The 21288-nt window shown below is 43.9% G+C and overlaps 1 protein-coding gene across 1 annotated transcript; it reads left to right on the top strand.

The window, feature by feature from the left end:
• The first annotated feature begins 4635 nt into the window (after positions 1-4635).
• Positions 4636-20630, top strand: LOC124133725 (transforming growth factor-beta-induced protein ig-h3-like). Its single transcript, XM_046498224.2, has 6 exons — positions 4636-4880; positions 6665-6873; positions 10418-10622; positions 11196-11297; positions 18934-19044; positions 20466-20630. The coding sequence occupies exons 1-6, from the start codon at positions 4733-4735 to the stop codon at positions 20591-20593; spliced, it is 903 nt and encodes a 300-aa protein (XP_046354180.1). The 5' UTR covers positions 4636-4732; the 3' UTR covers positions 20594-20630.
• The last annotated feature ends 658 nt before the right edge of the window (positions 20631-21288 follow it).

The following is a 21288-nucleotide window of genomic DNA, read 5'->3' as shown; positions in this document are numbered from 1 at the left end:
TGTTGCGGTCATGTGATTCCCAACATTTAGACTTCTTATCAAAGGTTACCTCAAGGTCATATTGATTAGCGTCTGACCCCTTCGATTGGACATATTCTCCGAAACAAAATAGGGTTGCACTACTCTTTCATTTCGAAAAGATATTGAAAAAAATGCATTTGTTATATCCCTCATCCTAGACACGAAACGCACACAAAGAATATCAATATTCCCTCTCTGGACATTCCTACATACAATTCATCACTTCTTTGTGTGTTTGTAGAGTGAGTATTGTTTTACGGTTCTTTTAGCACTATTCTAACAATACCATTGCGATGGATGCCGGAAATGGCTTCACATATGGGGAATCGAACCCAGACCTTCTACGTGACGAGCGAACGTTTTACTAGGCTAACACACAGGACGGTTTAAGTAGACGTGTAACTTGTCACAGAACCGCTACGAAGTAAGTAAAAGAGTGTATCAAACTCAGTATTGGATCTATTGTGAAACTATATTACCGAGAAAGTCCAATGCTGTTAATACATTACATGGGGGCACGGGTGGCCCAGTCGTCTAAGGCGCCGCGACTCGCTGTGCAGAGTTGCGTCCCTTGGGTACGCCAGAAACCTATGATTTTGGGTTCGAATCCAGGTTCGCCCTAATTATGTTTCTAGGTTTGTCAGCACCATACCCGTGCTCGTGGGTTTCACCGAAGTAGTAAACGTCTGAGACCTGCATCACTTCGGGCTTTCCTCCCACATTAAGCTGACACGCCGCGATATAACTGGAATACTGTTAAAAGCGGCGTTAAACCCAACTCACTCACTCACTAATACATTACATTGACTAAATGAGGCGGCTTAAAGCCATCAGTTATAACCTGGCGTGTGAAAGTTATGCAGGTCTTGGACGTTTACCACCTTGGTAAAATCCACGATCAAGTTATGGTGCTAACAAAATACAGAGTTAGGGCTAGACTGGGATACGCAACCACAGATGTCATGGATCAGAGATGCCTGGTACGTCTAAGGGGCGCATCTTTGCACAGATCCTTGGGACGCCTTGGACGATTTGGCCACCCTTCACCCCCTATAAACCGATAGTATCATATACTTGACTTACATTGTGAGTATGACTGGGGTTCAGTGGTGGTAGAATTTACTCAAATATCTCAAGTCGAAAATATTTAATTCACAGTCATGAAAGCATCAGTTACAAGTTGTTAAATAAGATTTATTCCTCGGGTTTTATAAACATAATTATTCACCTTTACTTCGTTTTACAAAATCAAAAAGAAATACAGAAATATAAAAGTTAATACATTTGAATTACTGAAATATGTACTTTTATTTATTCATCTTTGGAAAGTTCAAAATAATCTCTTCATTTGAGAAGTCTTAGATGTACGATTAGAAGGAGTTTCCTGAGTTGCAATGAGGATGAAAATGTACATGTAAAATTATACAGAGCCACAATGCAAATAGTAGAGTATAGGCCAGGTGCAACTTTTCTTGTTGTATCAATGCATCAATAGATTGAAAGAATTAGACAGAAGGTTTGGAATCAATGTAACGTTTCGGCTACCTTGCTCTTGGGGAACTAATTGTAAACATGGAATGTAGATTTAATGAATAATTGATGTACGACTTTACACGGCATCCTGACGCTGCAAACAACGTCCCTGTCCTGTGTAGAAGTGCACATAAGAAGTTAGGGGTTGAGGTTTCAATCCTATTTTTGTAAAAAGATGAAATTGAAACCTGATTTGTCAATCGGTTTCACGAATGGTTCCAACCAATTCCAAAGTCAGACGCGATTGTTATATGGCTCTATTGTGTCTGTAGGAATTCTAAAGATTGCTAACTTTGTAGTTCACGTACACGTGCCTTTACCTGACAACCCCCTTACAAACCTTAAAATGGCTTCTGAAAAACTTAGAAACCGTTACCATGGTTGGATCTTGATAAATATAATCTCAATTAAAGCGGCAATACCCTAATACCCCAAGCGACAATTATCGTAAGATATCTTTGAGCAGAGCCCGTTAAATCCAATGCTTTTAATACATGTACTTTGAGTAAATGAGATGGTTTAACGCCATCAGTTATAACACGGCGTGTCAGCGTGATGTGGGAGGAAAGGGATGCAGGTCTTGGACGTTTATGAACGATATCAGATCATCGATATCCAATGAAGCTTACGTTTTGTCAGATTTCTTTCTCAGCGTCCTGGCATATGTGACAATATTTGACATGTCACTTATAGGAAGTTCTTTGATCAAACAATTAATGTAGTGATGCTTACGTATAATTGTTATGCTACTTGAGACCATGTCAGTGTGAGCAACTTGAGGCATTATCGGTCAAACAAGTACAAACGCTTCGTGTTTGGCAGCCAGAGTACTGATGACAATACACGCAATATACGAAACTTTATTCCATATTTGTGTATCACCGTAACACACGGGATATTCTACGTCAATAGCCCGTGAAGATCCAGGGTAGAATAGGTCTTCAGCAAACTATGATTGCCGTAAAAGGCGACTATGCTTGTCGCAAAAGGCGACTAACGGGATCGGGTGGTCAGGCTCGCTGATTTGGTTGATGCACGGTCATCGATCCAAATTGTGTAGATCGATGCTCATGATATCAGTCACTGGATTGTCTGGTCCAGACTCGATTATTTACAGACTGCCGTCATTTAGCTGGAATATTGCTGAGTGCGGCGTTAAACAACAAACCAACCAACCAATCTACGTCGATAGATCGAGTCTATCCCGGTCATCTCATGCATGTCTCCCGACAGCTGCATAGAACGGCGATGGTTGCTAAACGTATGACCAGCGAGCTTAAGCCTCAGTCACAAAGACAATGCGACCGCGATGCAACCTCCTTGCGACCAAAATATTCGACAATCTCAATGAGGTTTCAGGGGTCTCTGAAAGGTTTCACTGAGGTCGCTACAAGGTTTCAGAGCGGTCGCAAAACCCATTCGGTCGCAACCAGTCTTTTGAACATGCACAAAAGACTGGATGCGACCGATTTGGTCGCTCGGAGGTTTCATTGGTCTCCCAGAGGTCCCCAAGTGGTGTTATTTTAATCCAGATTGGTTTCCCCCTGCGGCGATCGGTTTCGTCTACTTTCGTCTTTGCAACCTAGTGGCGACCCATCGGTGATAGATCAGTGATGAGGCGGTGATCGACCGGCGCTTCATCGGTGACAACTTGCAAAGAAATGATTTTATTAAGAAAAGCACCCTTTTTATATGCATTATGTTTTGATCGGTGATCGATCGACAACTAGTCACCGATCAGTCCCCGTTCAGTTGCAACAAGTCACCGAATATTCGCTGACTAGTCACCGATCGGTCTCAACCAGTTGCAAACATTTCGTCGTATCTGCGGTAAACAGTTGCCGATCAATCAGACAAGTTGCAAAACTCACGCTGATTGATCGGCGATCATACCCTTATTCCAAATATGGGCAAAAGTAGTTGCATCGTTCTCAGCGATTGCCAGTCGGTCGCAAAAGAAGTCAGTCGCCAAGAGGTTGCATCGGGGTCGCATTGTCTGTGTGACTGCAGCTTTAGGTGATCACAACTTCCACACTTTAACATAGAGTTACGGCATTCGTCGAGCTACGATCGCTTTGCGGTTCTTGCGCGGTTTGACTCTTTACAGGATGTCATGATCTAGCGGTGATGTTGCCACCCTCTCTCGCTTTAGTCCTTAGGGCGGGACTCCGAAATAACCATTTTATTAACCTATAGACAAGTACGCAGTCATTACCTCGTCTGAGTATTGTTCCTATTTCAGGTCATATTAAGTCATGTAGTGGCTATGTGGTATGAGTGAATATATCTTACTGTTGACAGCTGCCAACTTTACCATGCCATTACCAAAGGTCCTCAACTATTGGTGATTACCATGTATTTTATGGAAGTGACAGCGAACACATCCCAGGTTGTTTATCTATTTTCGGTAAACAAATTATATAGCTGTTATATATATTCAGTTGTCAAATTGATTCTGAATGCAAATTCTTCCAAATAGACTTATTCAAGATTCAACAATTCAAGAAGCATTCATTGAAGGTGGAATCTGCATTGTATTCTAGTATTTGCCATCCACAGGAATTTGAGTGGCCCTTGTGAACGTTTAAAGAACGTTTTAAAACAGTGTGGTGATTATCACATTCATTCACAATTATCAGGCATGTGTGGCCTTTTTGCCGTGACTTTGCAAAGTTTGATTTCGATAAGTGGATTTTCTGAGATTTTTTTTTTTTTTTTCATGTTTTGAACTTAGAAATATGTTGGATTGGAGTCGGGGATACTAGTGAGCCCTGCTCACTTTTTGTCTTGTTCGGTGTTCAAGTTTTCAAAGAAAATTTACAATTTTTCTAAAAGCATTCATTTTTTTATAGCATTTGTGCTTTGTAATGCTACCTACGTATGTGTCTAGAAATACATTCAACTTTGTGTGGAAACGTGTCGACTCAGGACAAATTAAGATTTATTCCTGAGACTCAACATTTGGTGTCAGATGTAGATTATCGTGTGACCCAACACGTTAGTGAACTCTGCGAATGTCGTTACACAAATAGTTGTGGTCAGTGATACGCATGCGCAGTAATAAGTAGGTTATATAACTCTATCTCTAGAAAACGTACAAGCCCTTTTGCTTTGGCGAAATTTCATAGCCGGTCGTCTCTTTTTATCAGTTGCTGTAACTTTAGGCACCTTCGTCAAGATGCTGCGAATCGCTGTGTTGGTGCTTGTGGCAAGTGTTGCACATTGCATGACAAATTTGGTGGATGATTTAGGGGCAAACCAGAATACCACACAGCTATCAAGCCTGATAGCTCAAGCTGGTCTTGGTGACACTCTCAAAGGACAAGGTACGACATTGTCATGGTGAAGGTTTGCCAACATAAAGCTGCATGAGATTGAACACTGTAATGAGAAAAAGAGTGAGTGAGTTGGGTTTAACGCCGCTTTTAACAGTGTTCCGGTTATATCACGGCGTGTCAGCTTAATGTGTGAGGAACGCCCGAAGTGATGCAGGTCTCAGACGTTTACCACTTCGGTGAAACCCACGAGCACGGGTATGGTGCTGACAAACCTAGAAACATGGGATTCGAACCCACAATCATAGCTTTCTGGCGTTCCCAAGGGACGCAACTCTGCACAGTGAATCGCGGCGCCTTAGACGACTGGGCCACCCATGCCCCCGTAATGGGAAAGACGTTCTGATATAAAGTAGCACATGTAGTATAAAGGTATGACGATATATACAATCTGGTAATTATTGTAATTGAGATACATATGATGATGTGAACAATTATTTTATTTGGATAGGTAATATGATATGACAGAACTAGTAATAAGTATAAGATACAGATGATGTTATGGACAGAATTTAGTTAGTATTCTGATGAGTTAGGTTAATGTAGGCATATTTGATAACAAAAACAGAATCGGTCTATTATTGTAATACCAACAATGTTCTGATGTAGTGGATCAAATAAAATACTGAAATGGGTTAGGTACGGTAATGTAGATGGTCAAGTAATATTTTGTAATGGAAAAGGTATGGTGCGAATCAGGATGATATTATTATTAATATGAGAATGGATGTTCTTTTTATACCGGAACAAAATATATGTTGAAATAGGAAAACCCGAATAAAAGAATGGATGAGAAATGACAGAATGATGGATAAGTTATATTTTGAATTGACAATTTAATATTGTTTTACGCAGAAATCAACAATTATTCAATTGTTATTCCGCACGTTCTTGTATGCTTTATTACTGCACATGTTCAAACCTGGGCCCACTTGCACAAAGCGATCTTAGCGCTAAGACTATTGTAAGCCTATGCTGAAGTATGGGAGTTACGATCATCTTAGCGCTAAGATCGCTTTGTGCAAGTGGGCCCTGGTCCAGAGAGACAGGAGACCCGTGAAGATCCGGGTTAGAATAGGTCCTCAGCAACCCGTCCTTGTCGTAAGAGGCGACTAACGGGATCGGGTGTTCAGGCACGCCGATTTGGATGATGCCTGTCATCGTAACCCAATTGCGAGGATCGATGCTATTGATATCAATCACTGATTTGTCTGGACTCGATTATTTAGAGTCGTCATATAGCTGGAATATTGCTGAGTGCGGCGTTTAACAACAAACACACAGGAAGATATACGAGTAATACGTCAGGGTACTTCAGAGTTATTCAGGGTACATGGGGTACCATTACACACATCCACATAGGGCACAGCCTTATTACCATCCGACCCCGCTCTTAGTCGTCACTGATAGAATATAAAACGCCAATGCCAGAGAATAACCAGCCTAGATTATCTACCCAAACAGATTCCATTTGGCGTAATTGGCAAAATAGCTGTGAAAAGTATATGAATGGACCACTGAAAATCAGTGTTCGCGAAAACACTTGAGGATTCAAGGAAACAAACAGTAACGGCTTAGGGAAGCCTTAAAAAAGGGTGCTAAAAGTATCTTCATTTCATAACTTATATTTAAATTGACATGAACACGGAAACAGAAGACACATTCAGGTTATGTACTTCCAAAGAATTAGAAGCAAAGCCGATCATATAATGAAGCAAATCCTTATCACAATACAATGCATTACTCTTCTTACTGATACTTTCTTTCCATCACAGGTCCCTTCACCATCCTCGCTCCAGTTGATTCAGCGTTTGCAGCTATCCCAAAAGATGATCTCAACAAGCTGCTCGCAGACAAAAACGATCTGGCCAACACTCTCAAGTACCACGTCCTACAGGGGGAAATCTTCAGCTGGGACATAGTGACTGGCCGCTTAGTTCACAGTATCACTGGCCACGCCATCAGGGTGTACAAACAGGGCAATGTAAGTGATACACACTGGCCACGCCATCAGGGTGTGCAAACAGGGCAATGTAAGTGATACACACTGGCCACGCCATCACGGTGTACAAACAGGGAAATGTAAGTGATACACACTGGCCACGCTATCAGGGTGTACAAACAGGGCAATGTAAGTGATACACACTGGCCACGCCATCACGGTGTACAAACAGGGCAATGTAAGTGATACACACTGGCAACGCCATCAGGGTGTACAAACAGGGCAATGTAAGTGATACACACTGGCCACGCCATCACGGTGTACAAACATGGCAAGGTAAGTGATACACACTGGCCACGCCATCACGGTGTACAAACAGGGCAATGTAAGTGATACACACTGGCCACGCCATCACGGTGTACAAACAGGACAAGGTAAGTGATACACACTGGCCACGCCATCACGGTGTACAAACAGGGCAAGGTAAGTGATACACATTGGCCACGCCATCAGGGTGTAGAAAGAGGGCAATGTAAGTATTTCACGAACGACGCGACATCAGGGTATACACACATGGCAATGTAAGTATTTCACGAACGACGCGACATTAGGATCTACACACAGGGCAATGTAAGTATTTCACGAACGACGCGACATCAGGGTATACGCGCAGAGCAATGTAAGTATTTCACGAACGACGCGACATTAGGATGTACACACAGGGCAATGTAAGTATTTCACGAACGACACGACATTAGGATGTACACACAGGGCAATGTAAGTATTTCACGAACGCCGCGACATCAGGGTATACACACATGGCAATGTAAGTATTTCACGAACGACACGACATTACGATGTACACACAAGGCAATGTAAGTATTTATCGAACGACACGACATTATTGTGTACACACAGGGCAGTGTAAGTATTTCACAAACGACACGACATTAGGGTATACACACAGGGCAATGTAAGTATTTCACGAACGACACGACATCAGGGTATACACACAGGGCAATGTAAGTATTTCACGAACGACACGACATCAGGGTATACACACAGGGCAATGTAAGTATTTCACGAACGACGCGACATTAGGATGTACACACAGGGCAATGTAAATATTTCTCGAACGACACGACATCAGGATGTACACACAGGGCAATGTAAGTATTTCACGAACGACGCGACATCAGGGTATACACAGGGCAGTGTAAGTATTTCACGAACGACACGACATCAGGATGTACACACAGGGCAATGTAAGTATTTCACGAACGACGCGACATCAGGGTGTACACACAGGGCAATGTAAGTATTTCACGAACGACGCGACATCAGGGTATACACAGGGCAATGTAAGTATTTCTCGAACGACACGACATCAGGATGTACACACAGGGCAATGTAAGTATTTAACGAACGACGCGACATTAGGGTATACACACAGGGCAGTGTAAGTATTTCACGAACGACACGACATCAGGATGTACACACATGGCAATGTAAGTATTTCACGAACGACACGACATTAGGGTATACACACAGGGCAATGTAAGTATTTCACGAACGACACGACATCAGGATGTACACACAGGGCAATGTAAGTATTTCACGAACGACACGACATTAGGATGTACACACAGGGCAATGTAAGTATTTCACGAACGACGCGACATCAGGGTGTACACACAGGGCAATGTAAGTATTTCACGAACGACACGACATTAGGATGTACACACAGGGCAATGTAAGTATTTCACGAACGACGCGACATCAGGGTGTACACACATGGCAATGTAAGTATTTATCGAACGACGCGACATTAGGATGTACACACAGGGCAATGTAAGTATTTCACGAACGACGCGACATCAGGGTGTACACACAGGGCAATGTAAGTATTTCACGAACGACACGACATTAGGATGTACACACAGGGCAATGTAAGTATTTCACGAACGACACGACATTATGGCGTACACACAGGGCAATGTAAGAATTTCACGAACGACACGACATCAGGGTATACACACAGGGCAATGTAAGTATTTCACGAACGACGCCACATTAGGATGTACACACAGGGCAATGTAAGAATTTCACGAACGACACGACATTAGGATGTACACACAGGGCAATGTAAGAATTTCACGAACGACACGACATTAGGATGTACACACAGGGCAATGTAAGAATTTCACGAACGACACGACATCAGGGTGTACACACAGGGCAATGTAAGTATTTCACGAACGACACGACATCAGGATGTACACACAAGGCAATGTAAGTATTGCACGAAGGACGCGACATCAGGGTGTACACACAGGGCAATGTAAGTATTTCACGAACGACACGACATTATGGTGTACACACAGGGCAATGTAAGAATTTCACGAACGACACGACATCAGGATGTACACACAGGGCAATGTAAGAATTTCACGAACGACACGACATCAGGATGTACACACAGGGCAGTGTAAGAATTTCACGAACGACACGACATTAGGATGTACACACAGGGCAATGTAAGAATTTCACGAACGACACGACATTAGGATGTACACACAGGGCAATGTAAGAATGTCACGAACGACACGACATCAGGATGTACACACAGGGCAATGTAAGTATTTCACGAACGACACGACATTAGGATGTACACACAGGGCAATGTAAGTATTTCACGAACGACACGACATCAGGATGTACACACAGGGCAATGTAAGTATTTCACGAACGACACGACATTAGGATGTACACACAGGGCAATGTGAGTATTTCACGAACGACACGACATTAGGATGTACACACAGGGCAATGCAAGTATTTCACGAACGACACGACATTAGGATGTACACACAGGGCAATGTAAGTATTTCACGATCGACGCGACATTAGGGTGTACACACAGGGCAATGTAAATATTTCACGAACGACGCGACATCAGGGTGTACACACAGGGCAATGTAAGTATTTCACGAAGGACGCGACATCAGGTTGTAAACAGGGCAACCACACTGACACGCCATGGGTACCCGATAGTATTAGACTATGTGAATGCAATACATTTCTTCATAATCACCAGGGGGCACGGGTGGCCCAGTCGTCTAAGGCACCGCGATTCACTGTGCAGAGTTGCGTCCTTTGGGCCAGTAACCTATGATTGTGGGTTCGAATCCCAGTTCACCCCGATTATGTTTCTAGGTTTGTCAGCACCATACCCGTGCTCGTGGGTTTCACCGAAGTGGTACACGTCTGAGACTTCTGCATCACTTCGGGCTTTTCTCCCACATTAAGCTGAACGTACTGATTAGTCAAAATATTCCATGAACCTTTGGAGGTTTTTCACGACGTGGGACCATTGGGTATAAATACAGAACCATTCATCAGGGCTAGTCATGTCATTGGAACAATTAATGACGTCATTTATGACGTCATCCGTTTGATACAGTCCATATTTTTATACATAAACAAACTTATGTTTCATGTTATCAAACCGTTACAATCTTACACAATTAAAATACCATATTATTATAACCATATATTGTTATGTTATGTCGGCGTACATTTTCAGGATATATACTTCAACAATGCTAAAGCTGTGGCGGTTGACCTTGAATCTGCTAATGGCGTCATCTACCTCCTGGATACTGTCCTGGATGTCCCCGAGGGAACTATCTACGAGATCTTGGAGAAGCCCGAGTACAAACTGACCCAGTTCAAGAAGGCTGTAGACAGAGTCCGGTATGACAGAATGCTCAACTCAACCTATAGCAGTGGTCAGTTCAATTGTTCTTCCTATTAAAGGTAGTCTTCGACCTCTCATTTCGATCCCTGCTTAATCCTAAAGCAAGGCTTACATTAAGCATCAATCCTAAATAGTAATTGTGATACGGGTTTCCTGTGATGAAAGGGAATGCTATTAGTCTATAAATAAAAAGGCACGTATTGCATTTAATTGTTCAGCCTCTCGGTATCAGCTCGAAATTTCTGTATGTATGTATTTCGATTAAGGAATGGTCTCAGCAGAATATGGTCCAATATCGACACAGGGTGGCTACAAGAGCTCCGTGTTGACAGTATTTTATTGTTGATTCGAGAGCTCGTTATGAAAAAATTGATACATACAGTTTTTCAGTATTTCCTTTTTCATGGTAACAATATTCATAGAATACATAAAGTACATGTTCAAATTTTCCAGAACGATTTTTTCTATGTGAGAAATAGGAACCGCTCGCGAAACGACCAGAGGGACCAACTGCCTAAAGCCCACTAGCTGAGTCTTCATTCAGCGTCCTGATAAAATGGCTGAAATATTGCAGACATTAATTATAACTCACTCACTTTTTCAGCCAACTACCGTCACACGCTGTTCGTTCCCAGTGATGCGGCCTTTGCTAAACTGGATCAGTCGCAGGTGTCTCGCATCTTCTCGAACCTTAATTTTGCCTCAGGTATATCTGGAACGTTTGTCATTTATTTCGAACTATTTTTCATTTTAACAAATTATGTTGTCCCACAAACGCACTGCGCTGTGAACAAACCCAATAATGAACATCACTTAAACTCGTTGGACTTTCAATGATAACATTGACGTTTGACGTTCTGTATTGCATCTCTGAGTGATAAATGTGTATATCACCTGCTTCAGTAATATATATGCATGCGCTGGCCTGTATATGCATTCATCATATTATGCATATATCACATATTTGAGTGAGACATATGTGCATATATCACATGCCTGAGTGCTGTATATGCGAGTATCACATGCCTGAAAGCTGCATGTGCATATATCACATGCCTGAGTGCTGTATATGCGAGTATCACATGCCTGAAAGCTGCATGTGCATATATCACATGCCTGAGTTCTGTATATGCGAGTATCACACGCCTGAGTGCTGTATATGCGAGTATCACATGCCTGAGTTCTGTATATGCGAGTATGACATGCCTGAGTGTTGTATATGCGAGTATCACATGCCTGAAAGCTGCATGTGCGAGTATCACGCGCCTGAAAGCTGCATGTGCGAGTATCACATGCCTGAGTGCTGTATATGAGAGTATCACATGCCTGAAAGCTGTATATACGAGTATCACATGCCTGAGTGCTGTATATGCGAGTATCACATGCCTGAAAGCTGTATATGCGAGTATCACATGCCTGAGTGCTGTATATGCGAGTATCACACGCCTGAGTGCTGTATATGCGAGTATCACATGCCTGAAAGCTGTATATACGAGTATCACATGCCTGAGTGCTGTATATGCGAGTATCACATGCCTGAAAGCTGTATATGCGAGTATCACATGCCTGAGTGCTGTATATGCGAGTATCACATGCATGAGTGTTGTATATGCGAGTATCACATGCCTGAGTGCTGTATGTGCGAGTATCACATGCCTAAGTGCTGTATATGCGAGTATCACATGCCTGAAAGATGCATGTGCGAGTATCACATCCCTGAGTGCTGTATATGCGAGTATCACATGCCTGAAAGCTGCATGTGCGAGTATCACAAGCCTGAGTGCTGTATATGCGAGTATCACATGCCTAAGTGTTGTATATGCGAGTATCACACGCCTGAGTGCTGTATATGCAAGTATCACATGCCTGAGTGCTGTATATGCGAGTATCACATGCCTGAGTGCTGTATATGCGAGTATCACATGCCTGAAAGCTGCATGTGCGAGTATCTCATGCCTGAGTGCTGTATATGCAAGTATCACATGCCTGAGTGTTGTATATGCGAGTATCACACGCCTGAGTGCTGTATATGCGAGTATCACATGCCTGAGTGCTGTATATGCGAGTATCACATGCCTGAGTGCTGTATATGCGAGTATCACATGCCTGAGTGCTGTATATGCGAGTATCACACGCCTGAGTGCTGTATATGCGAGTATCACATGCCTGAGTGCTGTATATGCGAGTATCACATGCCTGAGTGCTGTATATGCGAGTATCTCATGCCTGAAAGCTGCATGTGCGAGTATCACACGCCTGAGTGCTGTATATGCGAGTATCACATGCCTGAGTGCTGTATATGCGAGTATCACATGCCTGAAAGCTGCATGTGCGAGTATCACACGCCTGAGTGCTGTTTATGCGAGTATCACATGCCTGAGTGCTGTATATGCGAGTATCACATGCCTGAGTGCTGTATGTGCGAGTATCACATGCCTGAGTGCTGTATATGCGAGTATCACATGCCTGAGTGCTGTATATGCGAGTATCAAACGCCTGAGTGCTGTATATGCGAGTATCTCATGCCTGAGTGCTGTATATGCGAGTATCACATGCCTGAGTGCTGTATATGCGAGTATCACATGCCTGAGTGTTGTATATGCGAGTATGACATGCCTGAGTGCTGTATATGCGAGTATCACATGCCTGAAAGCTGCATGTGCGAGTATCACATGCCTGAGTACTGTATATGCGAGTATCACATCCCTGAGTGCTGTATATGCGAGTATCACATGCCTGAAAGCTGCATGTGCGAGTATCACATGCCTGAGTGCTGTATATGCGAGTATCACATGCCTGAGTGCTGTATATGCGAGTATCACATGCTTGAAAGCTGCATGTGCGAGTATCACATGCCTGAGTTCTGTATATGCGAGTATCACATGCCTGAGTGCTGTATATGCGAGTATCACATGCCTGAGTGTTGTATATGCGAGTATCACATACCCGAGTGCTGTATATGCGAGTATCACATGCCTGAATGCTGTATATGCGAGTATCACATACCTGACTGCTGTATATGCGAGTATCACATGCCTAAAAGCTGCATGTGCGAGTATCAAACGCCTGAGTGCTGTATATGCGAGTATGACATGCCTGAGTGCTGTATATGCGAGTATCACATGCCTGAAAGCTGCATGTGCGAGTATCACATGCCTGAGTGCTGTATATGCGAGTATCACATGCCTGAGTGCTGTATATGCGAGTATCTCATGCCTGAAAGCTGCATGTGCGAGTATCACACGCCTGAGTGCTGTATATGCGAGTATCACATGCCTGAGTGCTGTATATGCGAGTATCACATGCCTGAAAGCTGCATGTGCGAGTATCACACGCCTGAGTGCTGTATATGCGAGTATCTCATGCCTGAGTGCTGTATATGCGAGTATCACATGCCTGAGTGCTGTATATGCGAGTATCACATGCCTGAGTGCTGTATATGCGAGTATCTCATGCCTGAAAGCTGCATGTGCGAGTATCACACGCCTGAGTGCTGTATATGCGAGTATGACATGCCTGAGTGCTGTATATGCGAGTATCACATGCCTGAGTGCTGTATATGCGAGTATCACATGCCTGAGTTCTGTATATGCGAGTATCACACGCCTGAGTGTTGTATATGCGAGTATCACACGCCTGAGTGCTGTATATGCGAGTATCACATGCCTGAGTGCTGTATATGCGAGTACCACATGCCTGAGTGCTGTATATGCGAGTATCCAAGCCTGAGTGTTGTATATGCGAGCATCACATGCCTGAGTGCTGTATGTGCGAGTATCACATGCCTAAGTGTTGTATATGCGAGTATCACACGCCTGAGTGCTGTATATGCAAGTATCACATGCCTGAGTGCTGTATATGCGAGTATCACATGCCTGAGTGCTGTATATGCGAGTATCACATGCCTGAAAGCTGCATGTGCGAGTATCTCATGCCTGAGTGCTGTATATGCAAGTATCACATGCCTGAGTGTTGTATATGCGAGTATCACACGCCTGAGTGCTGTATATGCGAGTATCACATGCCTGAGTGCTGTATATGCGAGTATCACATGCCTGAGTGCTGTATATGCGAGTATCACATGCCTGAGTGCTGTATATGCGAGTATCACACGCCTGAGTGCTGTATATGCGAGTATCACATGCCTGAGTGCTGTATATGCGAGTATCACATGCCTGAGTTCTGTATATGCGAGTATCTCATGCCTGAAAGCTGCATGTGCGAGTATCACACGCCTGAGTGCTGTATATGCGAGTATCACATGCCTGAGTGCTGTATATGCGAGTATCACATGCCTGAGTGCTGTATATGCGAGTATCTCATGCCTGAAAGCTGCATGTGCGAGTATCACACGCCTGAGTGCTGTATATGCGAGTATCACATGCCTGAGTGCTGTATATGCGAGTATCACATGCCTGAAAGCTGCATGTGCGAGTATCACATGCCTGAGTGCTGTATATGCGAGTATCACATGCCTGAGTGCTGTATATGCGAGTATCACATGCTTGAAAGCTGCATGTGCGAGTATCACATGCCTGAGTTCTGTATATGCGAGTATCACATGCCTGAGTGCTGTATATGCGAGTATCACATGCCTGAGTGTTGTATATGCGAGTATCACATACCCGAGTGCTGTATATGCGAGTATCACATGCCTGAATGCTGTATATGCGAGTATCACATACCTGACTGCTGTATATGCGAGTATCACATGCCTAAAAGCTGCATGTGCGAGTATCAAACGCCTGAGTGCTGTATATGCGAGTATGACATGCCTGAGTGCTGTATATGCGAGTATCACATGCCTGAAAGCTGCATGTGCGAGTATCACATGCCTGAGTGCTGTATATGCGAGTATCACATGCCTGAGTGCTGTATATGCGAGTATCTCATGCCTGAAAGCTGCATGTGCGAGTATCACACGCCTGAGTGCTGTATATGCGAGTATCACATGCCTGAGTGCTGTATATGCGAGTATCACATGCCTGAAAGCTGCATGTGCGAGTATCACACGCCTGAGTGCTGTATATGCGAGTATCTCATGCCTGAGTGCTGTATATGCGAGTATCACATGCCTGAGTGCTGTATATGCGAGTATCACATGCCTGAGTGCTGTATATGCGAGTATCTCATGCCTGAAAGCTGCATGTGCGAGTATCACACGCCTGAGTGCTGTATATGCGAGTATGACATGCCTGAGTGCTGTATATGCGAGTATCACATGCCTGAGTGCTGTATATGCGAGTATCACATGCCTGAGTTCTGTATATGCGAGTATCACACGCCTGAGTGTTGTATATGCGAGTATCACACGCCTGAGTGCTGTATATGCGAGTATCACATGCCTGAGTGCTGTATATGCGAGTACCACATGCCTGAGTGCTGTATATGCGAGTATCACATGCCTGAGTGTTGTATATGCGAGCATCACATGCCTGAGTGCTGTATGTGCGAGTATCACATGCCTAAGTGTTGTATATGCGAGTATCACACGCCTGAGTGCTGTATATGCAAGTATCACATGCCTGAGTGCTGTATATGCGAGTATCACATGCCTGAGTGCTGTATATGCGAGTATCACATGCCTGAAAGCTGCATGTGCGAGTATCTCATGCCTGAGTGCTGTATATGCAAGTATCACATGCCTGAGTGTTGTATATGCGAGTATCACACGCCTGAGTGCTGTATATGCGAGTATCACATGCCTGAGTGCTGTATATGCGAGTATCACATGCCTGAGTGCTGTATATGCGAGTATCACATGCCTGAGTGCTGTATATGCGAGTATCACACGCCTGAGTGCTGTATATGCGAGTATCACATGCCTGAGTGCTGTATATGCGAGTATCACATGCCTGAGTTCTGTATATGCGAGTATCTCATGCCTGAAAGCTGCATGTGCGAGTATCACACGCCTGAGTGCTGTATATGCGAGTATCACATGCCTGAGTGCTGTATATGCGAGTATCACATGCCTGAGTGCTGTATATGCGAGTATCTCATGCCTGAAAGCTGCATGTGCGAGTATCACACGCCTGAGTGCTGTATATGCGAGTATCACATGCCTGAGTGCTGTATATGCGAGTATCACATGCCTGAAAGCTGCATGTGCGAGTATCACACGCCTGAGTGCTGTTTATGCGAGTATCACATGCCTGAGTGCTGTATATGCGAGTATCACATGCCTGAGTGCTGTATGTGCGAGTATCACATGCCTGAGTGCTGTATATGCGAGTATCACATGCCTGAGTGCTGTATATGCGAGTATCAAACGCCTGAGTGCTGTATATGCGAGTATCTCATGCCTGAGTGCTGTATATGCGAGTATCACATGCCTGAGTGCTGTATATGCGAGTATCACATGCCTGAGTGTTGTATATGCGAGTATGACATGCCTGAGTGCTGTATATGCGAGTATCACATGCCTGAAAGCTGCATGTGCGAGTATCACATGCCTGAGTACTGTATATGCGAGTATCACATCCCTGAGTGCTGTATATGCGAGTATCACATGCCTGAAAGCTGCATGTGCGAGTATCACATGCCTGAGTGCTGTATATGCGAGTATCACATGCCTGAGTGCTGTATATGCGAGTATCACATGCCTGAAAGCTGCATGTGCGAGTATCACATGCCTGAGTTCTGTATATGCGAGTATCACATGCCTGAGTGCTGTATATGCGAGTATCACATGCCTGAGTGTTGTATATGCGAGTATCACATACCCGAGTGCTGTATATGCGAGTATCACATGCCTGAATGCTGTATATGCGAGTATCACATACCTGACTGCTGTATATGCGAGTATCACATGCCTAAAAGCTGCATGTGCGAGTATCAAACGCCTGAGTGCTGTATATGCGAGTATGACATGCCTGAGTGCTGTATATGCGAGTATCACATGCCTGAAAGCTGCATGTGCGAGTATCACATGCCTGAGTGCTGTATATGCGAGTATCACATGCCTGAGTGCTGTATATGCGAGTATCTCATGCCTGAAAGCTGCATGTGCGAGTATCACACGCCTGAGTGCTGTATATGCGAGTATCACATGCCTGAGTGCTGTATATGCGAGTATCACATGCCTGAAAGCTGCATGTGCGAGTATCACACGCCTGAGTGCTGTATATGCGAGTATCTCATGCCTGAGTGCTGTATATGCGAGTATCACATGCCTGAGTGCTGTATATGCGAGTATCACATGCCTGAGTGCTGTATATGCGAGTATCTCATGCCTGAAAGCTGCATGTGCGAGTATCACACGCCTGAGTGCTGTATATGCGAGTATGACATGCCTGAGTGCTGTATATGCGAGTATCACATGCCTGAGTGCTGTATATGCGAGTATCACATGCCTGAGTTCTGTATATGCGAGTATCACACGCCTGAGTGTTGTATATGCGAGTATCACACGCCTGAGTGCTGTATATGCGAGTATCACATGCCTGAGTGCTGTATATGCGAGTACCACATGCCTGAGTGCTGTATATGCGAGTATCACATGCCTGAGTGTTGTATATGCGAGCATCACATGCCTGAGTGCTGTATGTGCGAGTATCACATGCCTGAGTGTTGTATATGCGAGTATCACACGCCTGAGTGCTGTATATGCGAGTATCACATGCCTGAGTTCTGTATATGCGAGTACCACATGCCTGAGTGTTGTATATGCGAGTACCACATGCCTGAGTGCTGTACATGCGAGTATCACACGCCTGAGTGCTGTATATGCAAGTATCACATGCCTGAGTGCTGTATATGCGAGTATCACACGCCTGAGTGTTGTATGTGCGAGTATCACATGCCTGAGTGCTGTATGTGCGAGTATCACACGCCTGAGTGCTGTATATGCAAGTATCACATGCCTGAGTGCTGTATATGCGAGTACCACATGCCTGAGTGCTGTACATGCGAGTATCACACGCCTGAGTGTTGTATGTGCGAGTATCACATGCCTGAGTGCTGTATATGCGAGTACCACATGCCTGAGTGCTGTATATGCGGGTTTGGGTGTATATGTTTGGGTGATATGCATGCTTGGCTTACATGTTTCAGTGATATATATGCATGTACCACATGCGTGACCCATGTTAATGCATGCATCATGTGTTTGGGTGATATGTATGCTTGGGTTACATGTTTCAGGGATATATATGCATGTATCACATGCCTGAGTAATGTATTTGTATTTATCACATCCTTGATAAAATGTAATGCACACTACCGTCAGGCCTCTAGTTATGCATTAGTTGGTAAATTATTGGTAGACTACGTAAAGGAAAATAACATATCGATTAACCCGCCCGGATTGATAGGGTATTGTACATATTTTGTAATTTTAGAATTGGTCCGTTACCATCTGCACCTGGGCACCCTCCATCTGAAGAGTTTGGACCACAACGGCAGAATAACAACCCTGTACACCGGCCACGACATCGGTGTTGATATCAGCAGTCAGTATCTTAAACATAACTAGTTAAAATATACTACTCAAAAGAAGTTAAAGGACACCCGATTTCTTCACACCATATGGCTATGGTTAATCCGTCGTGGCTGGGTATTGCAACACAGCCTTCTAATTGGGGATGTTCTTCAAAGTGTTTTGTGTAGTTTGTATTCGCTTTGCAGTTTGTTATAAGCTGTCCAAGAATATCGAGGGGGCATGAGTACCCTCTGTGTTAGTTAATGTCCGTGGGAACGGTGGACAACACTTCTATCTTACTACACACTTAATTATATTACAGGTGCGTCTTATGCGTGCATGCTTTGGTCTGACTCGGTAGAATATCACAGTTAGGCATTTATCCACTTCGTTCATTTTTCACATTCACTGAAACATAGGAGCCGACAGAAAGCAAACTCAGAGAATGACGTCTTACGTCATTAATTCGCGATGAAAAATTCCGGTTGGTAGTTGCTATTGTAATGCCAAAAGTTCGGCTATTCGAGCCAGGAAAAAAATGAAATTAGTAGAACGGATCTCAGTCAGTCAGATTGCAAGATTCATGTGTAAGGTATGTTAGAGGGGATGTTGTATTCAGCAGATAAACACACTGGGTTTTCAAAGTAGAACTAGGTTACCTGTAGATTAAACCGCCCTATATTGAATTTGGAACCGAACGCTTACGATGACACGGCCATCAAATCGGCTGTGTCAATCAGAGGGGGTTTATTGTGAGTGTGTGTGAGTATGTTTTACGCCGCTTTTAGTAATATTCCAGCAATATCACGGCAGGGGACACCAGAAATGGGCTTCACAAATTGTACCCATGTCGGGAATCGAACCCGGGTTCTCGGCGTGACGAGCGAACGCTTTAACCACTAGGCTACCCGGTCGCCCGGCGTTTATTGTGATTTAACCACGTTTGACTGGCTAATCAGAATCGAGTTATTTCCAAATTCATGGTAGAATACTCAATAGCGACATGATGACAACATCACGACCACCTTCACAGACATCGATCGCGGGGTAGACAATAGTTGATAGAATCATTAAATATAATGGTCGAGGAACATGGACAAGAAAATAAAGGTGTTTTAGACAGTAAATGTCATACTAAGGATTTGCAGCTTTACTGCAGGAAAACATTCATACAAATCAACTTTCCATATGTTCAGGAACAGGACTGAGAGTGATATTATGACATAATCGTCATCTCCCGGGGCTGTAGAATTGCCTATTGGTTAAAGCGTTTGCTCGTCACGCCGTAGTTGGGTTTGAATCCAACAAGAACAATATGTAAAGGGTATTCTTGGCGACCACCGCTGTTTTAGTGCGAGAATATTGGATGGGGGTAAAACAGCCTCACTGGATGTGACATCTTCTGACCGATAATGAGTCAGAGAATCCAATTCTTTCTTGTTTGTCCTCCAGACAACGACATCCGTCTGAACCACGTGGCTCATATGACCGAGAGTGATATTGAAGCTGACAATGGCGTCGTCCACATCATCGATCACGTGCTGATACCAAGTACCCTCAGCGGACAGATCATTGGCTAGAACCCCAGTTCTTTATCAAATAAAATAGTGAAGCTGTCATCTTGTTAATGGTCGTTTTTACATAAACTGACGGACAAACGAAAATGTACACCCGGTGTGACCTGTCGGGTGAGTGAGTGAGTGAGTGAGTTGGGTTTAACGCCGCTTTTAACACTATTCCAGTTATATCACGGCGTGTCAGCTTAATGTGGGAGGAAAGCCGAAGTGATGCAGGTCTCAGACGTTTACCACTTCGGTGAAACCCACGAACACGGGTATGGTGCTGACAAACCTAGAAACATAATCGGGGCGAACCGGGATTCGAACCCACAATCATAGGTTTCTGGCGTACCCAGGGGACGCAACTCTGCACAGCGAATCGCGGCGCCTCAGACGACTGGGCCACCCGTGCCCCCTGTAATATTTGAATCAAATCCAATATTCATTCTTTTGCTCGACAGTTTACATCACATTGCTGAATTTGGTAAATTAAAAACTTTATGCTCTATGTTATGCCTACCTCGATCCGGGGCTTCGTTGTTCGAGTCAGTGAGACAGTTACCGCAATATATATCAGAGAAACAGGTATTGTGAAGGTAAGACAGACGTACGTTCGGCACATCAAATGTGTTTGTATTTCCATATGATGTACCTATTTATATAAACCATATCCTGTATTAGATGATCCACATTTGTATTATTATATCAAATTTTAG

Source organism: Haliotis rufescens, unplaced genomic scaffold (assembly GCF_023055435.1).
Source record: "Haliotis rufescens isolate VD_foot unplaced genomic scaffold, xgHalRufe1.0.p SCAF_7, whole genome shotgun sequence".
In the NCBI taxonomy this organism is placed as follows: domain Eukaryota; kingdom Metazoa; phylum Mollusca; class Gastropoda; order Lepetellida; family Haliotidae; genus Haliotis; species Haliotis rufescens.
This window is presented reverse-complemented; position numbering and strand designations above follow the sequence as displayed.

What these genes read in the sequence shown, in the direction of transcription:
- LOC124133725 (XM_046498224.2), top strand. Translation starts at nt 4,733, where the DNA reads ATGCTGCGAATCGCTGTGTTGGTGCTTGTGGCAAGTGTTGCACATTGC. An exon ending in CAACTCAACCTATAGCAGTG is followed by an intron (nt 10,623 to 11,195) that starts GTCAGTTCAATT and finishes TCACTTTTTCAG; the next exon opens with CCAACTACCGTCACACGCTG. An exon ending in CATCGGTGTTGATATCAGCA is followed by an intron (nt 19,045 to 20,465) that starts GTCAGTATCTTA and finishes TTTGTCCTCCAG; the next exon opens with ACAACGACATCCGTCTGAAC.